The sequence below is a fragment of the Malurus melanocephalus genome, unplaced genomic scaffold (assembly GCF_030028575.1).
Source record: "Malurus melanocephalus ecotype Western Australia unplaced genomic scaffold, MMel_1.1 scaffold_52, whole genome shotgun sequence".
Lineage (NCBI taxonomy): Eukaryota > Metazoa > Chordata > Aves > Passeriformes > Maluridae > Malurus > Malurus melanocephalus.
In genome coordinates this window covers 2,682,400-2,707,909 of record NW_026623284.1, presented here as the reverse complement: position 1 = coordinate 2,707,909, position 25,510 = coordinate 2,682,400, and the positions used below count along the sequence as shown (strand labels likewise).

Sequence of the window (25,510 nt, the reverse complement as noted above, 5' to 3'; positions counted from 1 at the left end):
GTAGYGAGCAGTAAAAGGCAACTTTACTCTGAGTCTTTTAGGAAGCTCCTTCAGTTTCTGAGAAAAGCAAGGGTGGTGCATATTCATATGGAAGATCTCAAAGCAATAATCACTGYTTTGATAAGTGGGTTTCCAGAAAAATACAGGTTGCAGTGCTGATGGGGAGTGATCCATCTAGACATTCTAAAACTTCGAGGTTAGCAGGAAGCCAAGATGCCTTTGGAAACAGGAAGAGAATAGGACAGCACATCTGGGAGAGCTGAATCCTAATGCTGGTTTTGTTAGTGCTGGTTTTAGCACTGTGATTTCTGTGCAGCTTTCTTTAATTTTCAGTTACCCATGTCTAGTACTTCAGTGAGCACTAAGTTCTTGTCCTGGAAGTCTTTAACTAAAGTGAGCTGAAAGCTTTCAGCATCTTTTGAATGATAACTTAAGTGGTGTTTCTCAAATATTGAAGTACTAATGAGAAGTGATTCATTGCACTGCTGGTGTRATGCAGAGGGAAACTTGGGACAGTATGAATGCCATGACTTGCAGATTTTAAGGAGGGAGCTTTTGTTGCATTTGATTCTTTACTACAATATCCTTAAGCCATGCAGTTACTCTGGTTYCTCTATCCAGAGAGGCAAAGGCTTTTGCATTTTGCATTGTTCAGCAGAGTTTCAAGAATTTTCAAGCAAGTTGTGATCAATAATATTCTGGTTTTATGTTAAATGGCCCTGGAATTTCTGAGATTTGCCCTCCAAGCCTGTCATCAATCTCAAAAATGGCATTCAAGATTGTGATGGTTTGTACTGTGTTTAAAAAAAAAACAGTGTGTGGATAAAGTTGAGTTATATGTTGAGTTATAGGCCCATTGCAGGTCTGCAATTCAGAAATATGCAAGTAGTGTAGTTTGGACCAGATTAGGAAGAAATACAGTTCTGGGTTAACAGTTTCCCTGTTGCTTGATTTTTTTTTTCCTCCAAATAAAATGCCATCCTCTCTTGAGTGACTTGGTTGCCAGATCTTTTGTAATGCTCTTCTCTGAACAAACATACTTTATCCCATTGCTATGCCTATATGCTGCTGCTGGTGATAGATTCTATTTTCCATTTTTAATTTCATAAAGCATCAAGGTTAGCTTTGTTTGACGGCATATTTTCACATAAAAGATTTATTCTAAGAAATACAATTACCAGCAAATGTAAAGGGCATCTTTGAGCATCCTTCAGTTTGTAAAAGGTGTTTCAGGTGAGGGTGATGCTGTGCAGGATGTGAATACCTGTCTGTGAGGCTTCCCTGGGATGCTTGGGCTGGTTTGTGGAACATGCAGTATCATCAGGAGCTGGTCCAAGGCTCTGTTAGAGCACTGAGCATTTGGGCCATGTAAGATTATCAAAATAAAACAATTCTGGTAATAAAACATCCATAATAAAGGGCTGATACCTCATTTGCAGTTAGGATAGTTAAATGTTACCAAGGGACTTTTTCTGCACCCAGCTTGTTTGTTGTGGATGTTACAGGATGCTGCTTGAGGGCCAGCACAGTTGTGTGTGTATGCAAATGTGAATAAAGCTCTGTCTGGCAGGGGCAGGTTTGTACAGCAGCAAGGCTGCTGGGGGAGTGTGGGCAGGCTCTAATGTGACCAGTGGGCTGTAATGGAAAGTGGAATTTTCCTCTCTGCCAGCCAGGACTGAAAGCTCTGCTGTCCCCAGGAATTGAATGGTGAACTGCTGAATGGCAGTTCATGTACCAGCACTCTTAGCTAACTTGATCATTTCTCCTTTATTAGGAAACCCCTCATGCGTGTCTGCATGGTCTGGTACTTAATAGGTGGCTGGGAATATGAGGGGGAAGAAGGGACAGCCCTTCAGTTTGCTCAGGATGTGTTCTTAATAAATTCTGCTTTTCTTTTCTTTTCAGACTTTGGAGTTAGCGCGTTTCTGGCCACCGGTGGTGACATTACCAGGAATAAAGTCAGGAAAACTTTTGTGGGCACACCTTGCTGGATGGCACCAGAAGTTATGGAACAGGTGACTTGTTTTTCCCAGTGTCCTCTGACATGACCTGCACCTGGAATTCCCTGTTATCAKCAATGACCATATTTATTTCAAACTAAGATGACAATTTGGCATCCTGAAGGGTTTTCTTAAAACCACAGGTTTTTGTTTGACTTGCCTATTACAGCCAGACTCGTACACTGSAATATTAAGTATTCAGTAGATTTTTGCCCCATTGCTTCTCTTCACACTCCTGCCTAAGGTGAGGATGAGACAGCTCAGCTGTTGCATAAAGAGGATTAACCTGCCCCTCCCTTTTGCATAAAAGTGGGGTGGAATATAAATAGTTTCACGCATGGTAAATGTGCACATACAGCTCAGTAACGTGCTCTTCTGCATCTGCAAACATAAGAATTTGGGGTAATTAATTGTGGCACATSAGAGTGAGGAGTTAGTTCAGTAAAATAACATGCATTTGACTTTGTTCAGGTTTTTAACTTTTCTTGGCCTTTAAGTATCCAGGCTCTAAATGCTGAGGAATGCTTGCATTTCCCCCTTCTTCCTCTGCTCTTCTGGCTCACTAAAAGATGTCATACTTCACCCCTTGGGTGGAGAAATGTCACTTTTTGTCTTGCACTTCTTCTAGACTAGCTTATGGAAGTTTTGTCTGTGAGACTTCTGATGAAGGACCCCTGGAAACTTTAATGTAAAATTGCTGCCCATTTCTAAACAAGATCCACACAGAAAATTACACCACASTCTTACCAAGGCATTTACAGTAGCTGTCAATGGCATTGATGTTCAGTGCCATAAGCATTCCAAAAATTATCCCTCATTCCCTTCAAATCAGTTTGACACAGGGCTGGGTTTCTGACAGGTGTGCTAAGCAGAAATATAACGGGCTATAAATGGGTTTTCATTTTTCTTTCTAATTTTTTTTAACAAAAATTTTTAAGGAAAAGATTGTTTTGTTMTAGTAAATCCACCTTGATACATTCCTCTTTGCTATTGTTCACAATAATAAAATATTTTATGCTTGGAAGGAACTTCAATAAGACCCCCATGTATATCTGTATCTAAAATTAAATGCAGMTAAACACGAGTGCATTAAAGTGCATTTTAATGCATATTTTTCGAATATCTAAAACTTCCTGAGGAATGGAGATAATTTTGGAGTAGCTTAAATACATTATTGATGAAAGGCTTGTTCAGTGTTTGGCCTTTTCAGTGGCTCCCCATGGTGGCACTGAGGGGCCGGTGCATTCCAGCACTGCTGCAGCCTCCTCAGAATGCAGGTCTAATCGGGCAGAATAAAGCCACACTTCCCAAGTCAGGATTGTCTTTGCAAACTTGATTCTGAGCTGCTTTACTGTCATATTCTTCTGGATTTTTTTAATACTAATTTTAAATAAATAGTGTATTTGATGTTCCAAAGCCAGATCAGAGCTGTCTCTCACTTTTCTGTCCTGTGTCATACCCAGGGCACAGCAGCCTGGCCAGGACTTAATGGTGCTGCTCCAGGCTCTTTGCAGCTGCAGGACAAAAGGGAAAAAAATCTCAAGGAGAGAGCTAAATAGGGGAAATAAAGATTTCAGTGACAAAGTGGGGGGTGGTTCCCCACAAGTGTGTTTCCAAAGGAGGTAAATTTTCTAGGGAGTGCAATACCTCATCCAAGGCTGTGCACATCTAAATCTAACCAGTTGCAAATATCAAGTTAAAGCAGTATTTGGGGTGCTGATGGTGCACTGATGTGAAATGTTTCAATGTCAATTAGATCATCTTGCTGCCTTCCAGCAGGTGTCACTCTGAGCCCCTGGATCCAACTGGGAAGAGGGACAGAGGGCTTGCTCTAGGTTGGCCTTCCACATGTAGATATTATCGACCCAATTCCAAATGGTTTGCCTCAGCACCATTAAATTCCTTTAGAATGTTAATATTTGATTGCTCAACATTGCATTTTTAAATGTATAGTCACTTGATAGATTTATGGCAAAAAACTGGATGAGAAAAATAAATGTTGATATAAACTTACTGCAGGGTGGTGACTAATATATTGGACAGATGTCAAGATGAGCTACTGTAGACAGTTTTGAGCTTTATAGCTTTCATTTACAAGCAGGACTATGTGCAATAATTGCCACACACACACACACTAACACTAATAACCTTGTCAGGAAATAGGAAATTGTACAGTGTATTGGTGTGCTGCAAATAGAACTGAAAGATGGAGCTAAGAAATGCCCAAAAGTTCTCAAAACCTAAAAACAGTGTGAGAGAACAAGAAACCACTTTTACAATGTATTTCTTGTTCTGTACGCTTTTAAGTTATACTAGATATCTGTGCTTGTTTATTTAACTGACTTGAAATCTGTTCAAAATCATGGAATCCATAAACTGAGGCAGAACATTTCAGACTTTTAGAGCTCATGAAGATTATGCTTACAAGGTTGAAGAGGTTAGTGCAAGATATAAATTCCTGTCTCTATAATAAGTTTCAGTTCAACTAYAGTATTACATGATAAATAGTGCAGGAAGAGCCAAGATTCAAGATCATCTTAAAGGTAGCTTGGGGAATGCTTTTTGGCTTCATCACAAGGAGTATCTAAAGCTTGTTAGGTTAGCTGAGCACAACACCCCTGTTAGCTCTGCTCTGATTCAATTTTCAGTTTTGCATAGTGTAGTGAGAAGAAATACAAACCATCCTAAGCAATCAAAAGGCTTTGATTTTCAGAGCTGCTCTTGAAGTTAGTACATAATGTCTCTCCCCTGCAGCGGAGAAAGCAAGTGCCAAAATATTACCTAATGATAATGAGGAAGTAACCGCTTTGGCATATGAAATATTTTTTCCTGTGCAGGAGGGGAAGTAAATGCTATAAATTTTCCTGAACAAGCCTGTGTTTAATGTCAAGTGCAGAAGCTACTGTTAATTAGTGGAGGGAAACATTAGTCTGAGACAGGAATGAGGGGCTTTTACTGGGCTGGTGTATTGTGGATGGAGCATGTTTGCAGTCAGACTGATTAAGTGGTTGACTAAAAGTGTAGTGAGGCAGGTGTCCCAAGGGGTAGCAGTCCATCTATTAACTATGAGAGTTTTATTACACTGTGTAATGATTCCCTGTGTCTGTGTGTAGAAGTCAGAACACTTTAGCCCAGTGCCCCTTTATGTTCTGCACTGGAGCTTTTGGCAGAGSAGTCCTGCTTTTACAGTGCATAATCATGATTTTCATCAGACTGTGACTTCTAAAACACCTCCTTGAAGGTGTAAGGAACAGGGGGGAGAGGAGGGAGAAAGTGTTTTTTCCATCTCTGTAGTGTTGGTCTTTCCAAATTCAAGGGGAAAGGGTGTGGGAAAGGCATGGTACTGTAGGACAGCAAGAGGCATGTGATAATATCCTCTAATATTTTTCAGGTCAGAGGATATGATTTCAAGGCAGACATCTGGAGCTTTGGGATCACTGCTATTGAACTGGCCACAGGAGCAGCTCCTTACCATAAATACCCACCGATGAAGGTGAGCAGGTCTCYAGATCCTTGTGCAAGATAAGGGATCAKTGTGTTCTGTGGGTGTTTCCAAGAATTTGGCTCGCATGTTGCACAGTAGAGTTTGTTCCTCTTAACTTAGCACGTTGCATAGAAGAGTTTGTCCTTTCAACCTGCATTTGYGGATCATGATGTTCTTGGATGTATCTTGAATCACCTTTTAAAAATACACCACTTCATCAGCATTATCTGAAACAGCAGTTTTTATTTAGATCTTGAGTCTCACCGTTCTTAAGGAAAGTGCTGTGTGTTTTGAACCTCTGAAGTCAGCAGATGTTTTTAGGGTTATAAATAATGGTCCAAAATGCCTAATGGGCATCCAGTGACACTGGGATGGTGAGCCATTCTTTCTCCTGCACTGATAATCCTTTTGATACCTCTCAGAGATTCTCTTGCTAACTCTTGTGTTACTAGTCCTGTCAATCACTGCTCCAGTTCAAAGTACCACATCAGTATGAAACTGTGTGGTATTGGCAACAATAGTATTTTATTAATGTTGAATTCAAAGAAATGTTCTGACACTTAAGAATTCTTTTTCAAATACCTTGAATCTTAGATCACCTTATAGTTTGGCTAATTGTCCCTGTTTCCTAATTGAACCAGGAGCTACTTCTAACATGCTGCTCTTTCAGGGAGAGGTTACATCTTAAAGTTAAGAGTTCACACCCATCAGTTGAGGTCTGAAACATCCTGCCCTTTTACTGAGCTTTGAGATCCTTTTCCTTTCTCATTTGTGATAATTAATGAGGCCTTGCCTCAATCACAAAACTTTAAGCCTCTTTGGCCCACCCTCTTGAAGGCCACTTTGGTTCTCCTCCTAGGATGTGTGGTCTCTCGAATCAAACATGAGCGGGTGGAGAGCCTGATGGTTAGAGCAGGGATATGAGGCCTGTGAGTATCAAGTTCCTCAGTTTTGGGTACTGGGAGAGCGATGTTTTGCACAGGCAGATAGTGATAGTAAAAGGGGGAATGGCTGTAAAGTAAAAGAGAAGAGATTTAGGTGAGATGTGAGTAAGAAATTCTTTACTGTGAGGGTGGTTGAGGCACTGGAACATGCTACCCAGAGAAGTTGTGGATGCCCCATCCCTGGAGGTGTTCAAGACCAGGTTGYATGGGAATTGGAGCAACCCGGACTAGTGGAAAGTATGCCTGTCTGTGGCAGAGGGATTTCAATTAAATGAGCTTTAAAGTCCCTTCCAATCCAAACCATTCAATGATATTGGGGGCAAGCATTCCTTTTCTGAGTTTTCACTGCTGGAGTGTTGTGCGAATTGGGTCTCACCTCTTCAGGACTTGGGTGCACCCCTTCCCATGCCACAGTCACAGTAGCATGTGGGAATCCAGCAACTCCTACGTCAGAACAGGCACATCCATGTATCCCTTTAAATACTAGGACTTTGCAMGGGTTCAACTCTTGTAGAAAAGAATTAATTTTAAGACTTGCAGAGRGACTGTTGAAAGTAGTTCAGAAATGTCATTAAATTTCCTCTAATATCAGTGGCTGTGGCAAAGCARAAAGCAGTTCAGGGGACTGTGTTGCTGATTTAGGTGCTGCTGGTTTCATTGATATTTCCTTCTGGGCTATGATTATTGGTAGCATTTTGCAGCAGCTTCTGCAAGTTACACTTCTGTTTATTGTGATTTGAATGCACAGGATGAAGCTTTGAATACCAACAGCACCTATTTAGTATCTACAGCACCTGCTTAGTGCTGTCATATGCTAGATAGAATTAAGTCCCCAATTCTGTAAGGTTTGGGTTCCAGTCATGCAGCCTGCAAGAAGACTTCTCTATGTTATTTATTGAATGTAATTGTATTGCACTGCAGATTAATTTTGTTATGCAGCAAAATTACTCACGCATTAAAATGTAACCCTTCAAGGGGTGGGGAAGGAAGCAGGGAGTTCTGTCATGGGCTGTATAATTTCAGCTAGATTGATGGGCTTTTGCTGCCCTAAGCAATATAGCTGTTGAAAGCTATTTAAATGTGCTATGTGCTGTTTCCTTTTCTAAAAATAGATGTTCATCTGTATGTAGGTGACAAGTGGAAATGGAAATGAGTAATTTTCTTCCTTTCCTTCAGAATATTTAAGTGATGTGAGGGAAATAATCAGTTTGGCTTGATGGGTGCTTATGTGAGGAATGTCTTCACCTGCTGTCACATTGGTACATGGAAGTGAACTCTGGTATTTTTTTATGTTGCCTTTCTGTCTTTAATTTGATTTCCAGCTAAGAAATACCTTAGGGAGGTGTATTGAATCAAAAGCCTTGCACAACTGCTTATCTCAAATGAGGAAAGTTTGTGGAAGTTCTGCTCTGCTTGCAYTTTTAATCCCACAAAACAGACCTGAAAGCACATTCCAACCTTGTATTCGGCCCACAAACTGCTCTGTGGGCCAGGAAAGGGATGGAAAGCAGGAACTTAAATTGTGGGTGTTTGTTGTCAACACGTCCTTGTTGACTCAGATGTTTGATGAAAGTGCTTGTCTAAAATACATTTTCCCCAAGATCTATCTCTAACAAATGCCAARGAAAATCTCATTGCCAATAGACATAATTATTTCAGGTTTTAATGCTGACGTTACAAAACGATCCTCCATCTTTGGAAACTGGTGTGCAAGATAAGGAGATGCTGAAGAAATATGGGAAATCATTTAGGAAGATGATTTCATCGTGCCTACAAAAAGACCCKGAAAAGAGGTAAGAACAGGTAGCTCCAAATTTATTAAAACAAACAAGCAAAGAAAAAAAAGGCCAAACTCACAAATCTCATTGTATTCCCTATTTTTTGAAGTTGGTATACTCTTTGCCYTTCCAACTTTCCAGTCACGAGGAACACAGCAAACTTGCTGTGTGGCAACAAATTCTCTTGGCTGTCCTTATTTTTATGAATAAATGTCTGGCACTGTGCCTGGCCAGGGCACACATCTTCTATTTGGGTTAATGAGGGTGCATCCCAGTCCACTGCCTGGGTAGGGCCACCTCCAGCAGGTGACTTCAGTTCATGTTTTGTTCCCAGTCAAAACTGCTCTGTGTTTATAAATCAGAAATTACAGGTTGGGCAATACRTGTTTACTTGTAAAGGTACATAAATAAACTTTTTAAAATTTGCCAGAGCAGAGAAGGCTTTCAGTGTAGCTGTGACTTGTTTAATTAAGTCTAATATTTRATTTGGAGGGGAAATCAGGAAAAACAGTGGCAGATTTTACCAACATGTTTTCATCAATACTGGCTGCTTAAGTGACCTGATGACACTTTCAGCCTTCTTTGGACAGTATCTTGACTATTCAGTGATGTGGGAAATATTACTAGGGGGTGGTGTGTGTGCTGTGCRATTTTTTGATGCCTCTTAGGTTGTTTTTTTTTTCCTCCTCAGTAAGCACATTTAATTCTGGAAAGGAAGAAGTGCTTTCATAAAATAATAATACTAATGAAGACAATTTTCAGTTCCCTTTTGTGTCAGATCCAGGAACACAGGCTTCTCACGCACCATGCAATGAGTCTCTCTCTCCTAACAAGCATTGCACTTGAATGCGTAATGAATCCAGTGGAGTGCTTGATAAAAGTTGATAGCTGGCTTTTTTTTCCAGCATGACATTTTTTCACCTTTCTAAAGCATATCCTATCCTTGCAGATTGGGATGTGTGCTGCTCAGATTGCACATAATCACTGAATTGTGGCACACCCCTTCTCTCTCCTCAAGCACTACTGAGAGCCGCTGGCATCATCCTGACTGGGAGCAGGAGGCTGGCATATTGCATGGGAAGAGAATTGAGTGCAATTGCTTTTTGATTATTTTAGGGGCTCCCTTGCTGTAAGGTGGATGCCTTTTGTTGGAGTAGTCCATGGTGAAATAAACCCTGTGATGAATGGCCTTTGCAAATGGCTAATTAAACTCTGTTACTATTTAAGCACAGTTTGCAGTGTGGCAAATGCTGTAAGCTGCTAGTTTCTCATTTAGGCTTGAGTCTTTAGGGAACTCCTTCTAAACTGACGAAAGGATTTCCAGTATTTATTCTGAAATCTGACTTGAAGGGGAAAATAGTTCATACTTGTTCATTTCTATTAGACCAAGATTGATCATCCCACCTGTGTTTACTAGAACTAATTACACACATTTAATCAAATGTCTCTGAAATAAGTATTACATGCACAGGGGGAGTACTGTGCTCCAGTGATGACTCTGTGATTTCAATTTTGAGCAAATTGCTTCTGTGGTCCTGTTGCTATCTAAGAGTCCTAAGTTCMGCATCAAAATGGGAACAAATTCTCCCCACCGATCCCAAGTTATTCATTGCTTTTGAACAGAATAGACCTTGCTCAGAATACATTGAGTAATTTACAATGTTGCTGATGTAAAATTTATGTGGAATACATTGATTTTAGGGGAATTATGCAGGAGAAGCTGATGCCCTCATGAGATGCCAACAAGCTGCAGCAGCCTGGAAGACTCTTGGGTTGAAAGGGAGCATTTATAATTGTCTTTTCTACATCTGTTTTTATTGACAGACCAACAGCAGCAGAACTCCTAAGACACAAATTTTTCACGAAAGCAAAGGTAAGAAAACACTTCCTAAACTGGTTTGTGCAGAAGCTGTAGAAAGGACTTTTCAGAAGCATGATAGGTGTGAGTGACAGCTTTACTGGCGGGAGTGTGGGCTCTTTCACTCAGAGCCAGCAGAACTGAGTGAGTTGAATGGGTCATTGTAAAAGAACAGAATTAAATCCTCCTTYTGTACCTCCTATGTATGCTATTGTTAACAGAAGTAATGTAGAAATTCTTGAGCATTTAAATGTCTTTCAGTGCCTTTTGGGTTTGTTCTTCCTTTGTAATGGTGCCATTCTGGCTGCCTGTCCAACCATAAAGGTCTCTGTGGCATCAAGTGTAATTTATATTTTAGTAAACTCTATAATCACTCTGTGTGCAAGGGGCTGAATGAAGCCCACTGTGCAAAGGTTACCTAAAGATATTTCATCCTGTGTTCCCTTATGGAAAGTGAAGATCCTGTGATACAAAACAGTAGGAAGCTCCCATTTCTAGCCTTGGAGTGAACTGCCAGCAAGCATTATGTAATTACTGCCTGGAGATTAGTGCATATGCAGCGTGCGAGGTCTTACTGCGGGAGACAGACAGCAATAATGCAAGGGTGGATTTGTATTTCCACGGGCATGAGGCAATGTTTTCTGTTTGTTTATTTTTTCTGTGGCATGCCTGTGGTTAAAATGCATGGGATTTATGTCAGAATACGGATTAAACTGCCATAAAGAGACTGCATCCTTGGGATAGCACAGCAGCTTCACCAATTAATCAGACTAGTTTTCAATTTCCAGATTAAGATGCTTAAATKGAATTGGCCACAGCAAATATCTGTACGGGAGCTGGATGCCCTGTTAGAGCTGACAGGGATCTAATAGGTGCAGCCAGGGGGARCTGCACTTCCTCTTTGAGAGGAGAAACAGAGGGGCAAGTGCTGGTCCCTTCTCTTTGGTGACCTCTGGCAGGGCCTGAGGGAATGGTCTGAAGCTGTGTTAGGGGATGCTTAGTTTGGATGTCAGGGAAAGGTTCTTCCCCCAGTGGGTGGTTGGGCAGTGAACAGGCTCCCCAGGGAATGGTCATGGCTTCATGGCTGCCAGASCTCCGGGAGCATTTGGACAATGCTCTTGGATGGGATTGTAGGGGTGTCCTGTACACGGTCAGGAGCTGGACTGGATGGCYCTTATGGGTCCCTTCCAGCTTAGGGTGTTGTGTGATTTGATAATTCTGTGAACCAAGGATGTCTGGAGGGTGATCCACTTGATGGAATGCAGCAGTTTGCTTTAGGGCAAGTTTAATTGATGTCTGGGCTCTTGACAGTATTAACTGGGGTTTCACTGTCCATTCTGGGATTTTAGGCAGCTGATTAGTCTGCATCTGTATGCTGGGTGCACACTTGGTGTCCAAAGTGACAACAAGATGGTTTACACATTGCTGACCTTTCTCCCTTTGGTTATTCGAGTTGTGGTTCACACTTCATTGTGTGTTAAATCTCCTTGGTGCTTTCGTTAAGCTGCTGGAGAGTAATGTATTAGCATGGGTGGTGATAGAAAATTAACATTATTGTAAATGAGGCAATGCTTAACCCAGCATCTGAAGTGAAAACATGTGCCAGTTCACACTCTGGGTTAAATTACTGTCACACATCAGCTGCTGCCAAACTGACAGCTGTAACTTGAGGGCTGAAGAGTGCAACTTCTATACATCTATATTGAGTCATAGATTTAAATGCCATCTAGGTTATGTAAAAGTATGGTTTGATAAYGCTGGGAGCCACTTATCAGAAATGACAGAGTGTGTTTTGAGACTCTCCATCCTGCCTGCAAGCAATCATCCTGGGCGATTTCTGGGAGCTCTGCGTGGGCAGGGACAACAGGGCTTTCCAACTGCACTCTGTGGTATGGAATATCCATCCAAATCCCAGTGCCAATGCCAGGGTGGCTGCTTGGACTACCCTGCTTCCCCTGCTGCCAGAAGTTTGGCCCCACAGTCCATCAGTCAGAAAATTATATTCTCAGGAGCCCACATTGGGCAGTCTGGAGTAGCTTGCTGAAAAAGAAATTTAGTACAATAAAGCATCACAGCAGTTTCCCAATATTCAGTCTGTTGTGATCACTTCATTTGCTTCCTCTCTAAACATAAATGCTGTACATTTTTCTAGCCACTTTAAATCTTGCTGCCCCAATTTCTTTTTACTCCAGCACAGAGGGATTCCTGCATCCCCACCTGTCTGACATCTGAGGTTTGCCTCTGACAGTTGGACAGGCATAAATTTAGGAGTAAGATAAAGCAAAAGGGTTGGATCCAGATGGTGTAGTATCTGCAAGTGGAAGAATGCCAAATGCCTCAGCAGGGTATCTGATACTGCAGTATAATAAGTATATTTCTGAGTAAATTGGAATAATATCCAACTCCTCAGTTGTTAATTCCATGTCACTTTGCATAGGGAGAGTGCCACTGCTAACTGAAAAGGTATTTAGGAAGCATCATATACTGCARCCTAAAGCAGGGGAGTGGTTAATATCTTTGGAGGAATAGGGATGAAACATGTAAACCACTTTCTGCTAGAAACAGCTTAACAGTTWCTTTATTAGAGACACCGAAGGCATCAAAGGGCATTTTCAGCAATGCAAATGTTTGGTGTTTTTTCCTTTGCAGAATAAAGAGTTTTTACAAGAGAAGATGTTGCAGAGAGCACCAACAATCACTGAAAGATCCAAAAAGGTACTGAAAATCTCCTGGGCTCTTGCTATTACAGCTGCACTATTTTTTTATATTTATATTCACATTTTTCCTGACAACTACTGCAGTACAGCTTTTTCTAGATTCATTTCAATAAAATAATCAGGCTCCCTAGCAGATGATGGAACCTGAAGATGTTCTAGTGCTATTTCTCCTAAAAACATCAACTGTAGAAACTGTTTGSTTGAGATGTAACTTCTGTGTCCTTGTGCTGAGCAGGTCCGGAGAGTCCCAGGCTCCAGTGGGCGTCTTCATAAAACCGAAGATGGTGGCTGGGAATGGAGTGATGATGAGCTTGATGAAGAAAGTGAGGAAGGCAGAGCAGCAATTTCACAGCTCAGGGTGGGTCCCCAAACTCCACTGATTCTGTTTTGCTTTCCAGTTGTGGTACATCTAGCTATATTTGGGGAGCATGTGGCTTTAAACATGATAAACAGCAAGTTGTAATCCCTTTCCTCAAGTTAGGAGCTGAAGCAAAGAAAGCAGACTGAAGGTTGAAGAAATTGTATTGATCTCTTCTGTCATTGTGGTGGGGCACAGCTGCTCTCATTCAGGGATGTTCAGMATAATTGAAAATGTTAATTCAGACAGCCTGCTCCCAACTCAGCATACTAATTCACTGCAGCTAGGATGTTCCCTTTAAGGGTGCTGACTGCTTGAGATACCTTCTTTTKGAAGTGTCAGGAGAGGTTTTATCCTACTGCCCTCTCCAGGATAGAGCTGAAATCAATAGGGCCTGTGCTTATGGCTGATTCCTGAACATGCAGGGCCTGGTTCTGCAACCTCACTTACACTGAAATTGATTAATACAGGTAGAAAACCTCACAGCATCCCTGAAGTCTCAGGAGTGATTGGTGTAGTGCTTGAAAATCGAGAAAATAACACTTTCCCCTCTCCCAAAATATACATAAATCCCCCAGGAGTTCAGAAGAGTAATACATAATGATAAACTGTAAAGTAATTGTTCATTACAATGAATTTTCAGGTTGTCTTCCCTCAGCAGTCACCAGTGTGGGTTTTGACTATAATGGTTTGCCTGGTCCCTTTTCACTACAGCAGGTGGCTGGAAGTGGACTCTGTTTTAATCATCCTGTAATTGAATTAGTGAGACAGTGAAGGATTTTTAGAGAAAGATTTTCAATATAATATGGAAAAAACCCCAGTATTGGTTTGAAGCATTTGTCCCGTTACAACTTTTCTTATTTCTCTTTCATTAGTCTGACTTCTGCTGCTGTTCTGAATAGACAMTTAAATGCAAGATCTTGCATCTTGTTAGCATCTTTTGAAATACTTGGCTTTTTAAAATCCACTTGATACAGTAATTCCATACTTTGTGACAGCAACTCTTGTGACCTCTTAAAGAGCTTATTATGTCCAGCTTTGTATTATACACGATCGAGGAAGATCTCTTGGTACCAGGTGGCTGCAACTGAAATTCTTTGATTCTTTATAAGCTGAATTCTTCTGAATTCCTTTTGTAGGCTGGAATATGATCAAATTTCAGGAGGCAGTAGTGTAAGAGACCCTAATTCTGTTTCGGAGATTATTTGGAACTTGTTGTATCTTGTCTCAAAGCCTGAGGTACCATGACTTAACCCTGTTTACTGTGTTTTGAACAGTACTTACTTGTTTCATTCCTCTTAGGCAGGAAGAAAAGCAGATTGATGCACATGTTTACAAGCTCCTTTTCAAGATATTTTTTTCCTGATGCTTTGATATATTTTCCTTGTACTGCTGCCTGTCCTGATTGCTCTCATTTGTACTGTGCTGGGCCTTTATTTGTAGGTGTCCATTCAACAAACCTTTAGGATGAATGTTGGAGTAGTAGGTCTTAGTTCAATTACCCCATTGTAGATGTATATTTCCATTTTGGAGGCACCCCATGTGTATGTAACATAGAACTTTGGGCCACCTGTATGTTTCAGGGTGTCATCAAGGGCATTGTGGCACCTCAGACCTCACTACATGTCTGCCTGGGTACTTGAATTTAATTCATTTTCAAGGAATTTAATTCCTTTTCAATCAGTCCTAAGACTTATATCTAAACTGCTGTTTTTTGCCGTGAATATGGTGATGTTATTGAGGACTAGTGTATATCCTGTGGTTTTGGCCTTATTTCAAACACTGSGTATAAATTCCACTTGTCTGTAAATCCCTCTGCAATTTTAACTAAGCCRTAGGATAGAATAACTTGTGTTAACTAAGTGTCACCTTTTTTTCCTGCCCATTGCARTGATGTTGGAGTATTTTTAAAGGTCCTTTCCAACCCAAAATATTTTTGTTCTGTGATTCCATCTGTACCTGCATTTTACTGCTGTCAGCCAAAAAGTAAAAGAAGGCTTTGCAGATTGACTTCACTAGCCAAAATACYGAAGTATTAACCTAGCATAAAGTCATCTACATAAATAAAAAGTGTTTGTATTTTTAACTTGTACCCACTTTACAGAAAAAAATAGGGAGAAATTAACATGTGCAAACATGTATTTTACTAGCCTCTTCCTAGGACTGCACCTGAAAGCAGGCAAATATTTGTTATAACCAGAGCCAAAAATATCTCTTCAATTCATTGAATATGRCGACTTCCTGGGTCAGTTTTACCTTTTGAATATGAAGACTTTCTGAACTTATTTCCTCTCTGCATTTAAAATCTTGAATTCAAATTGAAGCACTTGTGCTCTGTGGGCTTTTAAATCATGCACCTAAATTGTGCACYCAGTAAATCTGTGCAGTGGTGAGTTGTGTGGTCACATTTCACTGCTTACTCACATCWTCTTTGATTACACAAGCAAAAATTAGTTAGAACTAATCCCCAAATCATCCTATTTGTGCCTTAGGTAAATACTTTTTAATGTTTGTCCTGTTTTCTCTCTGTCCGTGTTTTCCATAAAATCATAGAACTGTTAAGATTGGAAAAGACCCAGGATTGTTGAGTCCATCTGTTAACACAAAACCACTGTGTTCACCACTAAACCCTGTTCCTAAGTGCCACCTCTTCATGTTTTCTGAACATCCCCACAGATGATGACTCTGCCACTYCCTTGGACAGCCTATCCCAGTGTCTGACCACCTATTYACAGGAGAAATTTTTCTWAATATYCAATCTTCATCTCCCTTTATGCAAGTTGAGACCATTTCCTCTTTTCGCTTGTTCCCTGGGAGCAGAGCCTGACCCCCACCCYCTCYTGTCAGGGAGTTGTAGAGAYTGAYAAGGCCTCCCCTGAGCCTCCTTTTGTCCAGTCTGAGCCCCCTCAGCTGCTCCTTGCCAGCCTGGTGTTCCAGACCCATTCCCCAGCTCCATTGCCCTTCCCTGGACYCACTCCAGCCCCTCAGTGYRTTTCTTGTAGTGARKGGCCCAGAGCTGCACRCAGCACTTGAGRTGCCTGAGCAGTGCTGAATACAGGGGGACAGTCACTGCCCTGCTCCTGCTGACCTCACTRTTGCTGATACAGACCAGGTTCCATTGACCTTCCTGGCCACCTGGGCATTCACTGGCTCATATTCAACTGTCTCTCACCACTTCTGTTTGTCATTTATSTGGATTAGTTTTCAACTGAGGGGCAGGGCCAGTGTTTCCATACTTGTCTGTACAGTGCTTAGCACACTGATCTTTCAGACAAGTTCCATTTACGTAATTGCTTTAGGCATCCAGGTACTCTTGGATGTGAGCTTTGTTCCTGGAAGAACACTGCAGCAGCTGCAGCCCGCAGATGTGCAGCAGGACTGTTTCTCTGGGAGCAGCGCCATGTTTTCATCCGGCCTGGTAACTGTCAAGTGAAGGCTGAGCGCACTGAGCTGAATTTTAGGCTTTACCTTTCCAGCTGTGTGACTTGAAGCTTTCTGTTCTGAGAGTAAGACTTCTTAACCTTTTCCCATGAGAAGCCTCTGAGTCTGTGTTACAAACTGCTCTGATCTGCACTTGTTAAGGTAGTGGCCTTTATTAGTGCAGAAACTGACTCAGAGTAGGGGCATGATGAGACTTCATATTCTTTTTGTCCAGCTTGTACTGTCCAAATAACAACCTGTTAGACCATTATGTGGAGARGGAGCAGGTATCTTTCTATTCCCAGCATGGACCAAACCATCCCACCTAACTCCACATAGTGACACAGTTGCAAGTCAAAGTTGCGGGCTGTCTGAGTTGCAGGGCTTTCCAGGAGTYCTTGGCAATTCCTCCCTGCTCATGTGAAAACAGCTAGTGCAGTGTTACCTTTGTCTTGCTGATAAGCAAACATTGGTCACATTGCTTTGCCTGCACTTTCCCCTTTGTTCCACTGGTCTTTTTGTTTCGTTGCTGAGTGTACACCTACCTATCAGTTCTCTGCTTTCTCTCACAAAGARCAGAGCAGAATGCAGGGTCCAAGGGCAGAGAGAGCAGACCAGGGACTGCATTCAGTAAAGCAGCATAAGCAAGGCTGATTGYCCCCTCCCATCCTACAAAGGTTCTGTAGGTTTAAACAAGTTGGTTTGGAAACTAGCCCCCTAAGTAAATGAAGGGAATTTGTTTTCTAACAGAATTGTGTCAGGCAGATCTGTGTGCGTCTTATTCTGCCAGATTTGAATAGCTTAAAATGGATTTTCCCATCTTGGTGCAAAAATAATTTGATCCAATCTGAGTGATCTTCAAGAGTCCTGGATTTTGCTTATGGGTAACGATGATAGYGGCTTCGGGTATTGCATGCCACAGTGGAAGTATTGACTGCAAGTTCTGAAGTTTCTGGGTGTTACAATATGACAACAAATTATGTTGTGTTCCTTTTATCATGCATCTTAATGCACGTATGTAACTTGAAACAATTTATGTAGGTTTCTCATGTTTCAGTATGGTTCTGACAAGTCCTACTCAGTAAGCTTCACTTTGGTCTAGGCAATGACATCTTTTTCTGTATTTTTCAGTCTCCCAGAGTGAAAGAACCTGTACAGAATTCCGAGGTAAGTTATAATTGCAAATGGCTTCCTGAAAAGATGACTCCTAGTTATTGCTGTTGTTTCAAGGAATATGCTTTATTAGCCTTTGAAMGCAATGCTGTGTGAAGTAGAGGCTAGTGTCTAGCTGAGCTCTATTTGAAGAGCTCCCTGTATAAGGAATCCTTGGCTGTGTAATGCCAAGAGCTCTTCTGGAGGTAAGTTTGTTGTATGTTTTGTCAATTTGCTGTGGCGAAAGTCTGTTTGTTGTAAGGTAATGAATTGGTCACAAGAATAATCTAAGCAAAACAACTGTCTTCCTTTTTCCTCCTTAAAAAAAAACAACAAACCAAGCAATACAAACTCAACAGAATACATCTTTAGCATGTCTGGTTTGCATTGTCTAATTCTCTGGTTTGGAACCTGTGCTCAGAACTGTGAAAGAAATCTGTAGTAGTATTTGATAGCAAACAAAACTTCTGTTGCAATTTATCATCCTTTTCCAGTTCTGAACTGTTTCTTACATTAGGAATATTAATATATCTTATCTTTCAATGATAGGGACTGCTTATCTTCTAGAGMCTGTGCCATGTCTGTCTTTTCCCTACCTGTGTTGAAAGATAAACAGAGCTGTCTCCTAGAAATTAGTCTTGGGTTGGGCTGTCCTGTTCTTCATTCGTTTCCAAGAAGCGTTTATAAAAGGAGATTTTGAGAAAGACTACAGTTCTGACACTGTAATTTGACATAAATTCTAAATTCAAATAAAAAGCTGAAAACCAGAATCCTTTTGGGATTAATTTTACCATTGGAGGTCTCCTGTCCACGTTTCCAACATTCCTAGAAGCTATCAGAGTAAGCTGGAGGGCACACTGAAGTGTCATCAAGCTGACAGCTCTTTGGCTCTCATGCCAAAATAGGGTTTTCTCTATTGAATAGCAAGAGCTAAAAAAGAGATTAAACTTTCATTTAGCTCTTTATTGCCACCCTCAAATTAATTTCATATGAGGTTTTTTGGGGTGGCTTTTTTTGGTTGGTTGGTTTTGTTTTTTTGCAAGAGACTGAAGTCCWATCCTAAATCTTGTCTAGTGTGATTTGAAGAACTCTGAATTCGCATCCCATTGATATCCAAATTACTCTCAACATTTGCTTTGTGAAAGGCTCAGTTGTCKATAGTTATTTCACTGCTTTGCAAGGTTTTGTTCTCTGAAAGGAACTACAAGGTAAAACAGGTTGCTCTGCTCTGAGTGCATGGTTACTTGGAAATAGAAGTAGGGCTCCGATTCCAGGAAAGAGGGAAACTGAAGGATTGGGTGATCTCATCCCAGCTCGAAAAATCTGTGTGCATGCAGCCTTGCCACACACAGTTTTTGTCTAAGGTCCACAGTCATGGTGGTATCTTGGTTTACTGATGAGTAAAATTTGCAGATGTCAGGACTGAAGGGGTCCTTGAACATAAAGACACATTAAATCCCTGAATGCCAACATGGGATCGGTGTTTATGTCGTGGAAGCCTGGGAATACCCTTGGTACTGAACTTCTGTAAGGGATTTATGTGGCAGACAAGCACTTCTGGGAAAGCTGGTGCTTGAATCAGAACTCTTGAGTTGCTTTTCTCACTAAAACTCCTTTTTCCTTGCAGCTGTTTCCATCAGCTGASCCACCAGGTCCTTCACTCAATGCTCCAGCACAGGCACCTACCGAACTACCTCAGGCTGCAGGACAAGCACCTGCACAACCTCCAACTGCTGTACCTCCACCCAGCCAGGCTCCTCCAGCAGCCCCAGCAGCATCAGCTCCAGCAGCAGCAGCCCCAGCAGCAGCCCAGGTAAGAGCAGAGACTCTTCCTGCCAGCTTTCAGGTTTGCACTTAGCAGTTCTGTTCCAGATGTGCTAGAACCATCTGGAACCATGGAAGCTTGAGATATTCTTGGCTATGTTAAAATAGCTTTCATATGTAAATCAAACCCCTTCAAATCTCTTAGAAAAGGTTTGTGTTTGATCCCTGAATTTTATGCAGCAGTTGAAACACCAGCAGCAGTGAAGGCTGGAGCAGTATTGGTGTGAGTGACACTTTGGATATGCACTATCAGAGTATCTGCCACTAGTGCCCAAGAGTTTATTTGTTGGTAACTTGTCCTAAGCTGAACTTTATGAACTTGAGTCAGTGTCAATATGCTCTTTTTTATAGCTCTACATTGTCAATAYGTTCTTCATCACAGCTCTCTGTCTCAGTGTGTTATTCATAGCTCTCCTGGTTCTTGTTGCTTGCTGGTTACTGTTTTGCAGAGCTTTGGGCTTCTCTGTGAACTCTTGTTTGTTTTTACTGACCTGGTGGTTTTCAGCTTCAACAGAAACCAGATTGTGATCAAAAGGCCTGAGTTGCATTGCTAGGCCAAGAGAACCTTGGAGTAAAATGGTAGTCTTAAACAAAGGGTTATTTTTTTCCCTCCTGTGAAGTAACAAGTGATCTAGACAGAAAACACTTGGTTACGACTTCTGTGCTTAAATTATCAGCCTGGTTTGTGTCTGCCTTGTTCCTGCAGGTATAAAGTCCTTGCCTCAGCACAGGCAGTGAAGGTGACTTGTGCAGTGGAAAAGAGACCGACCCCTCTCTGTTTTATTTGGGTTTTTTTAGTGGAGATTGAGTAACACTTAGCTCTTCACTGGAAATATCACAAGTAATGTAACAAGTGCAACTCCTGAATCTTCCCTTCTGGAAATCTGCTGCTGACCAATATAAAATGCTTTGATTACACATTCCAAATCTTAGTCAGAAGTAATTCAGAATTGAAAAGAAGCAGCTATGAACTTGCTGCTACATGCTGAGAGTGTATGCTAGTGTGCCAATTAAATTTTTTCCTGATACARTTGTATCAGGTTTTTAAATCAGATGTTTGGGGCAGGGATTAAAACACAGGAGGTCTTGAATACCCTAAAACCTTAAGTTTTATTGCAAAGCAAGCAATCCTTTTACATTTAGCACTTCTGAAGTCTCCTGCCGTTTTGGCATTTCTTAGAGTTGTGCAGCTTTTACTCTTTCCAAGGCAGTTGCAGAGACCCTCCTATTTAAGTGTGTTTTCCTGGTTCATTGGTCTGTCATGTTTCTCACTGTAGTGCCATTATTCCAACCATGAGTTAAACTTTTACTTGTATCTATAGTTGAGAAAGGTTATCTTTAGTTTTAAAACCAGAGCAAGGAATTGTTAACCTGCTTTAAAATGATATAATTCTATTGCAGGCCCCACCTGCAGCCCCTGCTGCAGCTCCGGTACAGGAAGATGTGAGAGTCCCCATCAACCTTGTATTAAGGTTAAGGTAAGGATACAAAACCGTCCTGTTCTATTAAAATGAGCCTTTGTAGAGAGGGGCACTGGCAGACTTCTGTACCTTTTAATTAATAGGGTGATGGTTAAATGTTATTTGCCAGCATGGATTTCAGTCTCTCTTACGAAACTGGGACCAAAAAAAGCAGTTTGTCACATTCACTTCAGTTTGGCAAAACCTGTGTGTTGAAGGAGGTTTTGATATTTGTTTAAACATTGCTAAACTCTAGTGGAGTGGGAAGGAGAAATTAGTTGGGTTCCCTGAAAGGATTCAGGGATCCACGGCTTCTGGCCTTGTGCAGGACCATCTTACTCTGCATGYACAACTTCAGACTTCATCCAGTTATGAGAGTAAAGAGCTTTTACCCAATTCAGGGACTGAATTCTGGTCTGTGTCACTGGAAATAGGCWGAAAAAAAAGATCCTCCTATACTCATTACACAAACAGTGTTTCTCATTAAGAGAACCTGCCTCTCATCTCTGGGGGCATCCTGGTTATTGGAAGGCATTGGATGGAGCATCTCCTCTGAGTTCCATAATGTGTACGCATCTGCAGCCAGTGAGCTCCTTCCTCCTCTGAAGCACATGCTCCAAGGATATCTCTCCTGAGGGATATGAGTTGCTGATGCAGTGAAATGACATGGCCTTGTACCAGAGAGGTGGCACTCACCTATTCTGGACGTGCCCAGGCTCTGGTTGGGAGGCAGACTCTGCTGCTTCCACATGCACACCCAAATGATGAGTTTCTGCCTTTGAGGTGGTAGAATGCAATGAATTGATTTGCTAGACTGGTTATTAAATGACAGCACTTTCTTTTGGGCACCTATCATGAAATGGTCTCTTTTATTTAAAATTCTCTTCTTTCCACAGGAATTCAAATAAAGAGCTCCATGACATTCGGTTTGAATTCACCCCAGGGAAAGGTGAGCTAGTGGGAAATTYGAATGTGTGAAGGGGAAGTGTGTTTGGTGTTGTGCAGTTGTGTGTCTGCCCATAGTGCCTTCCTAGAGGGCTTGTTGTTATTGGGCTTGAAGCACTGCTTTAAAACTCATGGATATGGCCACAGTGCAGCCCTTCAGCAAATTCCAGTGAGTTAAGCACCTGGTGTGCACCCTGATGTCTGTCTTTTGTAAAGAACACTTTTCCTGTTTTGTTTGTACAAGCTCCTTCAGGTTTCTGTGTGATGCCTTTACCAGCTGGAAAATTTCTGCTCTGTGGTGATGGCTCTTGCGTTTCTCCCCAACAGATACTGCAGATGGTGTATCTCAGGAGCTCATTTCAGCAGGTCTTGTTGATGGCAGAGATCTGGTAATAGGTAATTACAAATTATTTTTTTGTTCTCTAACCATGTCAGTACTTTTTTGCATATTTAAAATGACCTGATTAGTGGGTGATAGGAGAATCTCTTGTGGCCTTGATTCTCTACCCCAGTGGCTCTGCACAACTGCTGTCAATTCTGGTGACAGTTCTGTGCCATCATGTAGGCAACCTCCAGTTCACAAGAAGATGATTTAGTTGGTGACGTTGTGAAGCAAATGTTCCTTGTAATGCAGAATGAAGTCTAATTGATGCATTAGCCTAATCATTCTCATCTGACATAGATGCATTACCAAACTGCTGCACAAGCCTGTCCTGCTCACAGGTCCTGTGCAAGAGAGCTCTGGGAACAGAATCAGCCAGGCTTGGGTTTAATTAGGGCTGAGAAAGGAAGTGTGAGGTGCACATGCCCTGGGGCAGCAGCACGAGTCATATGGGGGGAACAGCTGCCTCAAACAGCAATTTGCTAAAAAAACGTGTCCTTCTATACAACAGGTGAGATTTTTAAACTGTCAGCACTGCCTGTGTATTTCAACTACAGCAAGCAAAGCTGTTTCTTGTGCACAGGAAAGGCTGCTAGTGCAAAATTAACTGGATTTCCACATGTCATTGGGCAGTTTATTACTATTAATCCCTTCACATCCTGGGAAAAAAAATTGTCTCTGAAAAAGTAGTGTAGTAACAATAACAGCATTTCTACAGTTCTGGGAGCTTTAGATTTAAGTAGGTTGAGTCTAATTGAGACCTAAACCTTGTCTTACCATTGCAAAAATTTGAAGTTTATGAAGTAATAGAAAGAGGACTAATGAGTTTGAGCTGTTTTTCTSCAGCCCGTCCTAATATTTGCCTATTTTCTTTGTGTCTGTGTGATTTCAGTTGCAGCTAATTTGCAGAAAATTGTGGAAGAGCCCCAGGCAAACAGATCCATCACTTTCAGACTGGTATTTATTCCTGTTCCCTAATTGATCAAGTTGTCCCTTGCAAGGAGAAGGCATTGCATGTAGATGTCTACTGCAGACATCTGATGTATGCACTCTAAATCCTCCCTTYTTTCCCAAAGCTTCTTACTGGTTGTATAATTGTAGACAGTGCAGACTCCCTGTTTTTGTTCTCTGAGCAGCACCTGGCTTAAATAACCGTGAGATTATATGCTAATAAATATGTAAAAATGTTGAAAAGGGTATTTTTGGGKCTTGGGATGTGAACTTGCAGAAATATTTCAGGGCAGGTAGATGGGAATTGCCACAGACTCCTTTTGTGGAGGAATAGAATGAGGGAGGGTTCAGATACGTTGTCCCTGAGGAGGAAATGGGGAAATAAAGAAGAAAAAAGGAAAATAAAGGAGTGGTGAGCCAAAGAGAGCCAAAACTGAGAGCAGAGCAGAGGTGGTGAAATTCTGGGGGAGTTACAGTGACAAAGCAGAGKTGTAACCAGGTTATCAGGAGTGAAGCAGTAAGTGCTGTTATTTTTCACTCTTCCTATAAGGAGTTTTCACTTGTTTTGCCCCAGTTATTGCACATACGATGTCTAGTTGGAGCAGATGTTGGCTTACTTCAGTCCCAACCCTCTATAAAAAAAAAAAAAAAAAAAAGTAAAAATATAAAAGCACTCAATTTTAACTTTAGATAGTGTGAGCTGCTGAATACAATGCAAAGCTTCCTGCCCACCCCCTGTCTGATACACCTTATTGTGATTTGTACTGGAAGGCAGAACATGTGTGTTGCTATTTGGATCTCTGTTCCTTGTTTCAGGCATCTGGTGTCGACGGCTCAGAAATTCCGGATGATGGCAAACTTATAGGATTTGCACAGCTCAGCATCAGCTAAACATTGGTCCCAGGAGGTGTTTCCCAACAGAGAACCCACATGTGCATATTTGTAATGCTTCTGTTAGCCTAAAAAAAACCACTACTGCCAAAGAATTGAACTACAGCCCCCTTCCTAGAAGCTTTAACATTTTCCTTAATAGGATCACAAACCTTCCTGAAATTACCGATGATGTTTACACCTTTTGTAAACAACTCTCATGTTTTTGTATCTGTCATCTCAAACATGCAGACCCAACACGTCATTGCCTGCATGTTCATTTTATTATTGCCTTACTTTAAAGAAAAATACTACTGAGTACGAAGCAGGGGGTTCCRCTGCTCTGATGATCTTGCCTAAGTGTTTGCTTACATGTGGTTTCATTTTTTTTCACTTGCTATTTTTGCACAAGTTTTAATACTGAACGGATCTTTTTTTTTGTTTTTTCTTTTTTTTTGGTTCTTTACCTGCTTCTCCTTCTATCTGAAACACCAATGTACATGTTGTTTGGGTCACCTGGCGTGCTGAGAAATCTGCTTCTCTTTGGCTGTGTGTTTTAAAACTTCTGGTTTGAATGCTTGCACCTGAGAAAGCAAGCCAAGTCTTAACCCACAGGAGGGAGAGCCGCCTTCCCTTGTGTTTGTGTTTTTGAGAAGTTCCTTGACTCTGAGGTGTTAGAAGTCAGCTTCCCTTTGTRAACTGCCTTAATTTTTTTTTTTAATCATTTTGGTTCTCTCCACATGAGTGCCAGGCATGGCATGAGGGCTGAACCTTTTAATTTACATTAAGCAGTCCTTTCTGCTGCTTTCATTATGCATCTTAGATGTAGTCTGTTCTTGAATCAGACCAGTGAGGCATTGCTGCCTGGAAACTGGTCTTTCAGATGATGAACACAATATCCACGGKCACAGGGAGAGGAGATBTGTGTCACTCTGCCTTTGCAACAGATGCACTTGCAACTGTCCCTGAAACCCAGTTTGCTCATGCCTGGCTGGCCTCCCAGTGTGTTCCCCAGTCCTTTGCAAGCTGGTACCCRTGGAACCATCCCTGTCRTGTTTTACAGCAATAAAGAATCRCCAGTAGAGTGGTTGTACTGGGCAGAAGTGGGCGCTGGGCTTGTCCCTCCTGCACTAAATCCCTTGGGTCRTGGGGCTGYRCGTCRGCCCGAGCCTCGACGTTTGATCAGGATGTCACTGCACCCCTGTCACACACGTATTTAGCTTTTCTTTCCATGTGGTGTTGAAGTTGAGTTTCTACATGAATAATATAAATTATGCTCTGAGTTTGATAAAAGAGACACTTGTAATGCAATATGTGAATAATAAATGGTGTTGACTCTTTTTTTTCCTACTGTTTCACAGTTGGCC

At 41.5% G+C, this 25,510-nt stretch overlaps 1 protein-coding gene across 1 annotated transcript in view; it reads left to right on the top strand.

Moving 5' to 3' along the window:
* Nucleotides 1–25,298, top strand: part of OXSR1 (oxidative stress responsive kinase 1) — an 86,572-nt gene extending 61,274 nt beyond the window's left edge. Inside the window, exons 6-18 of the mRNA XM_057365421.1 lie at nt 1,906–2,015; nt 5,392–5,493; nt 8,088–8,221; nt 10,031–10,079; nt 12,714–12,779; nt 13,017–13,139; nt 17,691–17,726; nt 19,339–19,524; nt 20,937–21,013; nt 21,892–21,944; nt 22,268–22,336; nt 23,215–23,279; nt 24,090–25,298. Coding sequence (XP_057221404.1) covers nt 1,906–2,015; nt 5,392–5,493; nt 8,088–8,221; nt 10,031–10,079; nt 12,714–12,779; nt 13,017–13,139; nt 17,691–17,726; nt 19,339–19,524; nt 20,937–21,013; nt 21,892–21,944; nt 22,268–22,336; nt 23,215–23,279; nt 24,090–24,164 — 1,145 coding nt within the window. The 3' untranslated portion in view covers nt 24,165–25,298. The remainder of the gene's footprint in view (nt 1–1,905; nt 2,016–5,391; nt 5,494–8,087; nt 8,222–10,030; nt 10,080–12,713; nt 12,780–13,016; nt 13,140–17,690; nt 17,727–19,338; nt 19,525–20,936; nt 21,014–21,891; nt 21,945–22,267; nt 22,337–23,214; nt 23,280–24,089) is intronic.
* Nucleotides 25,299–25,510: the final 212 nt, after the last annotated feature.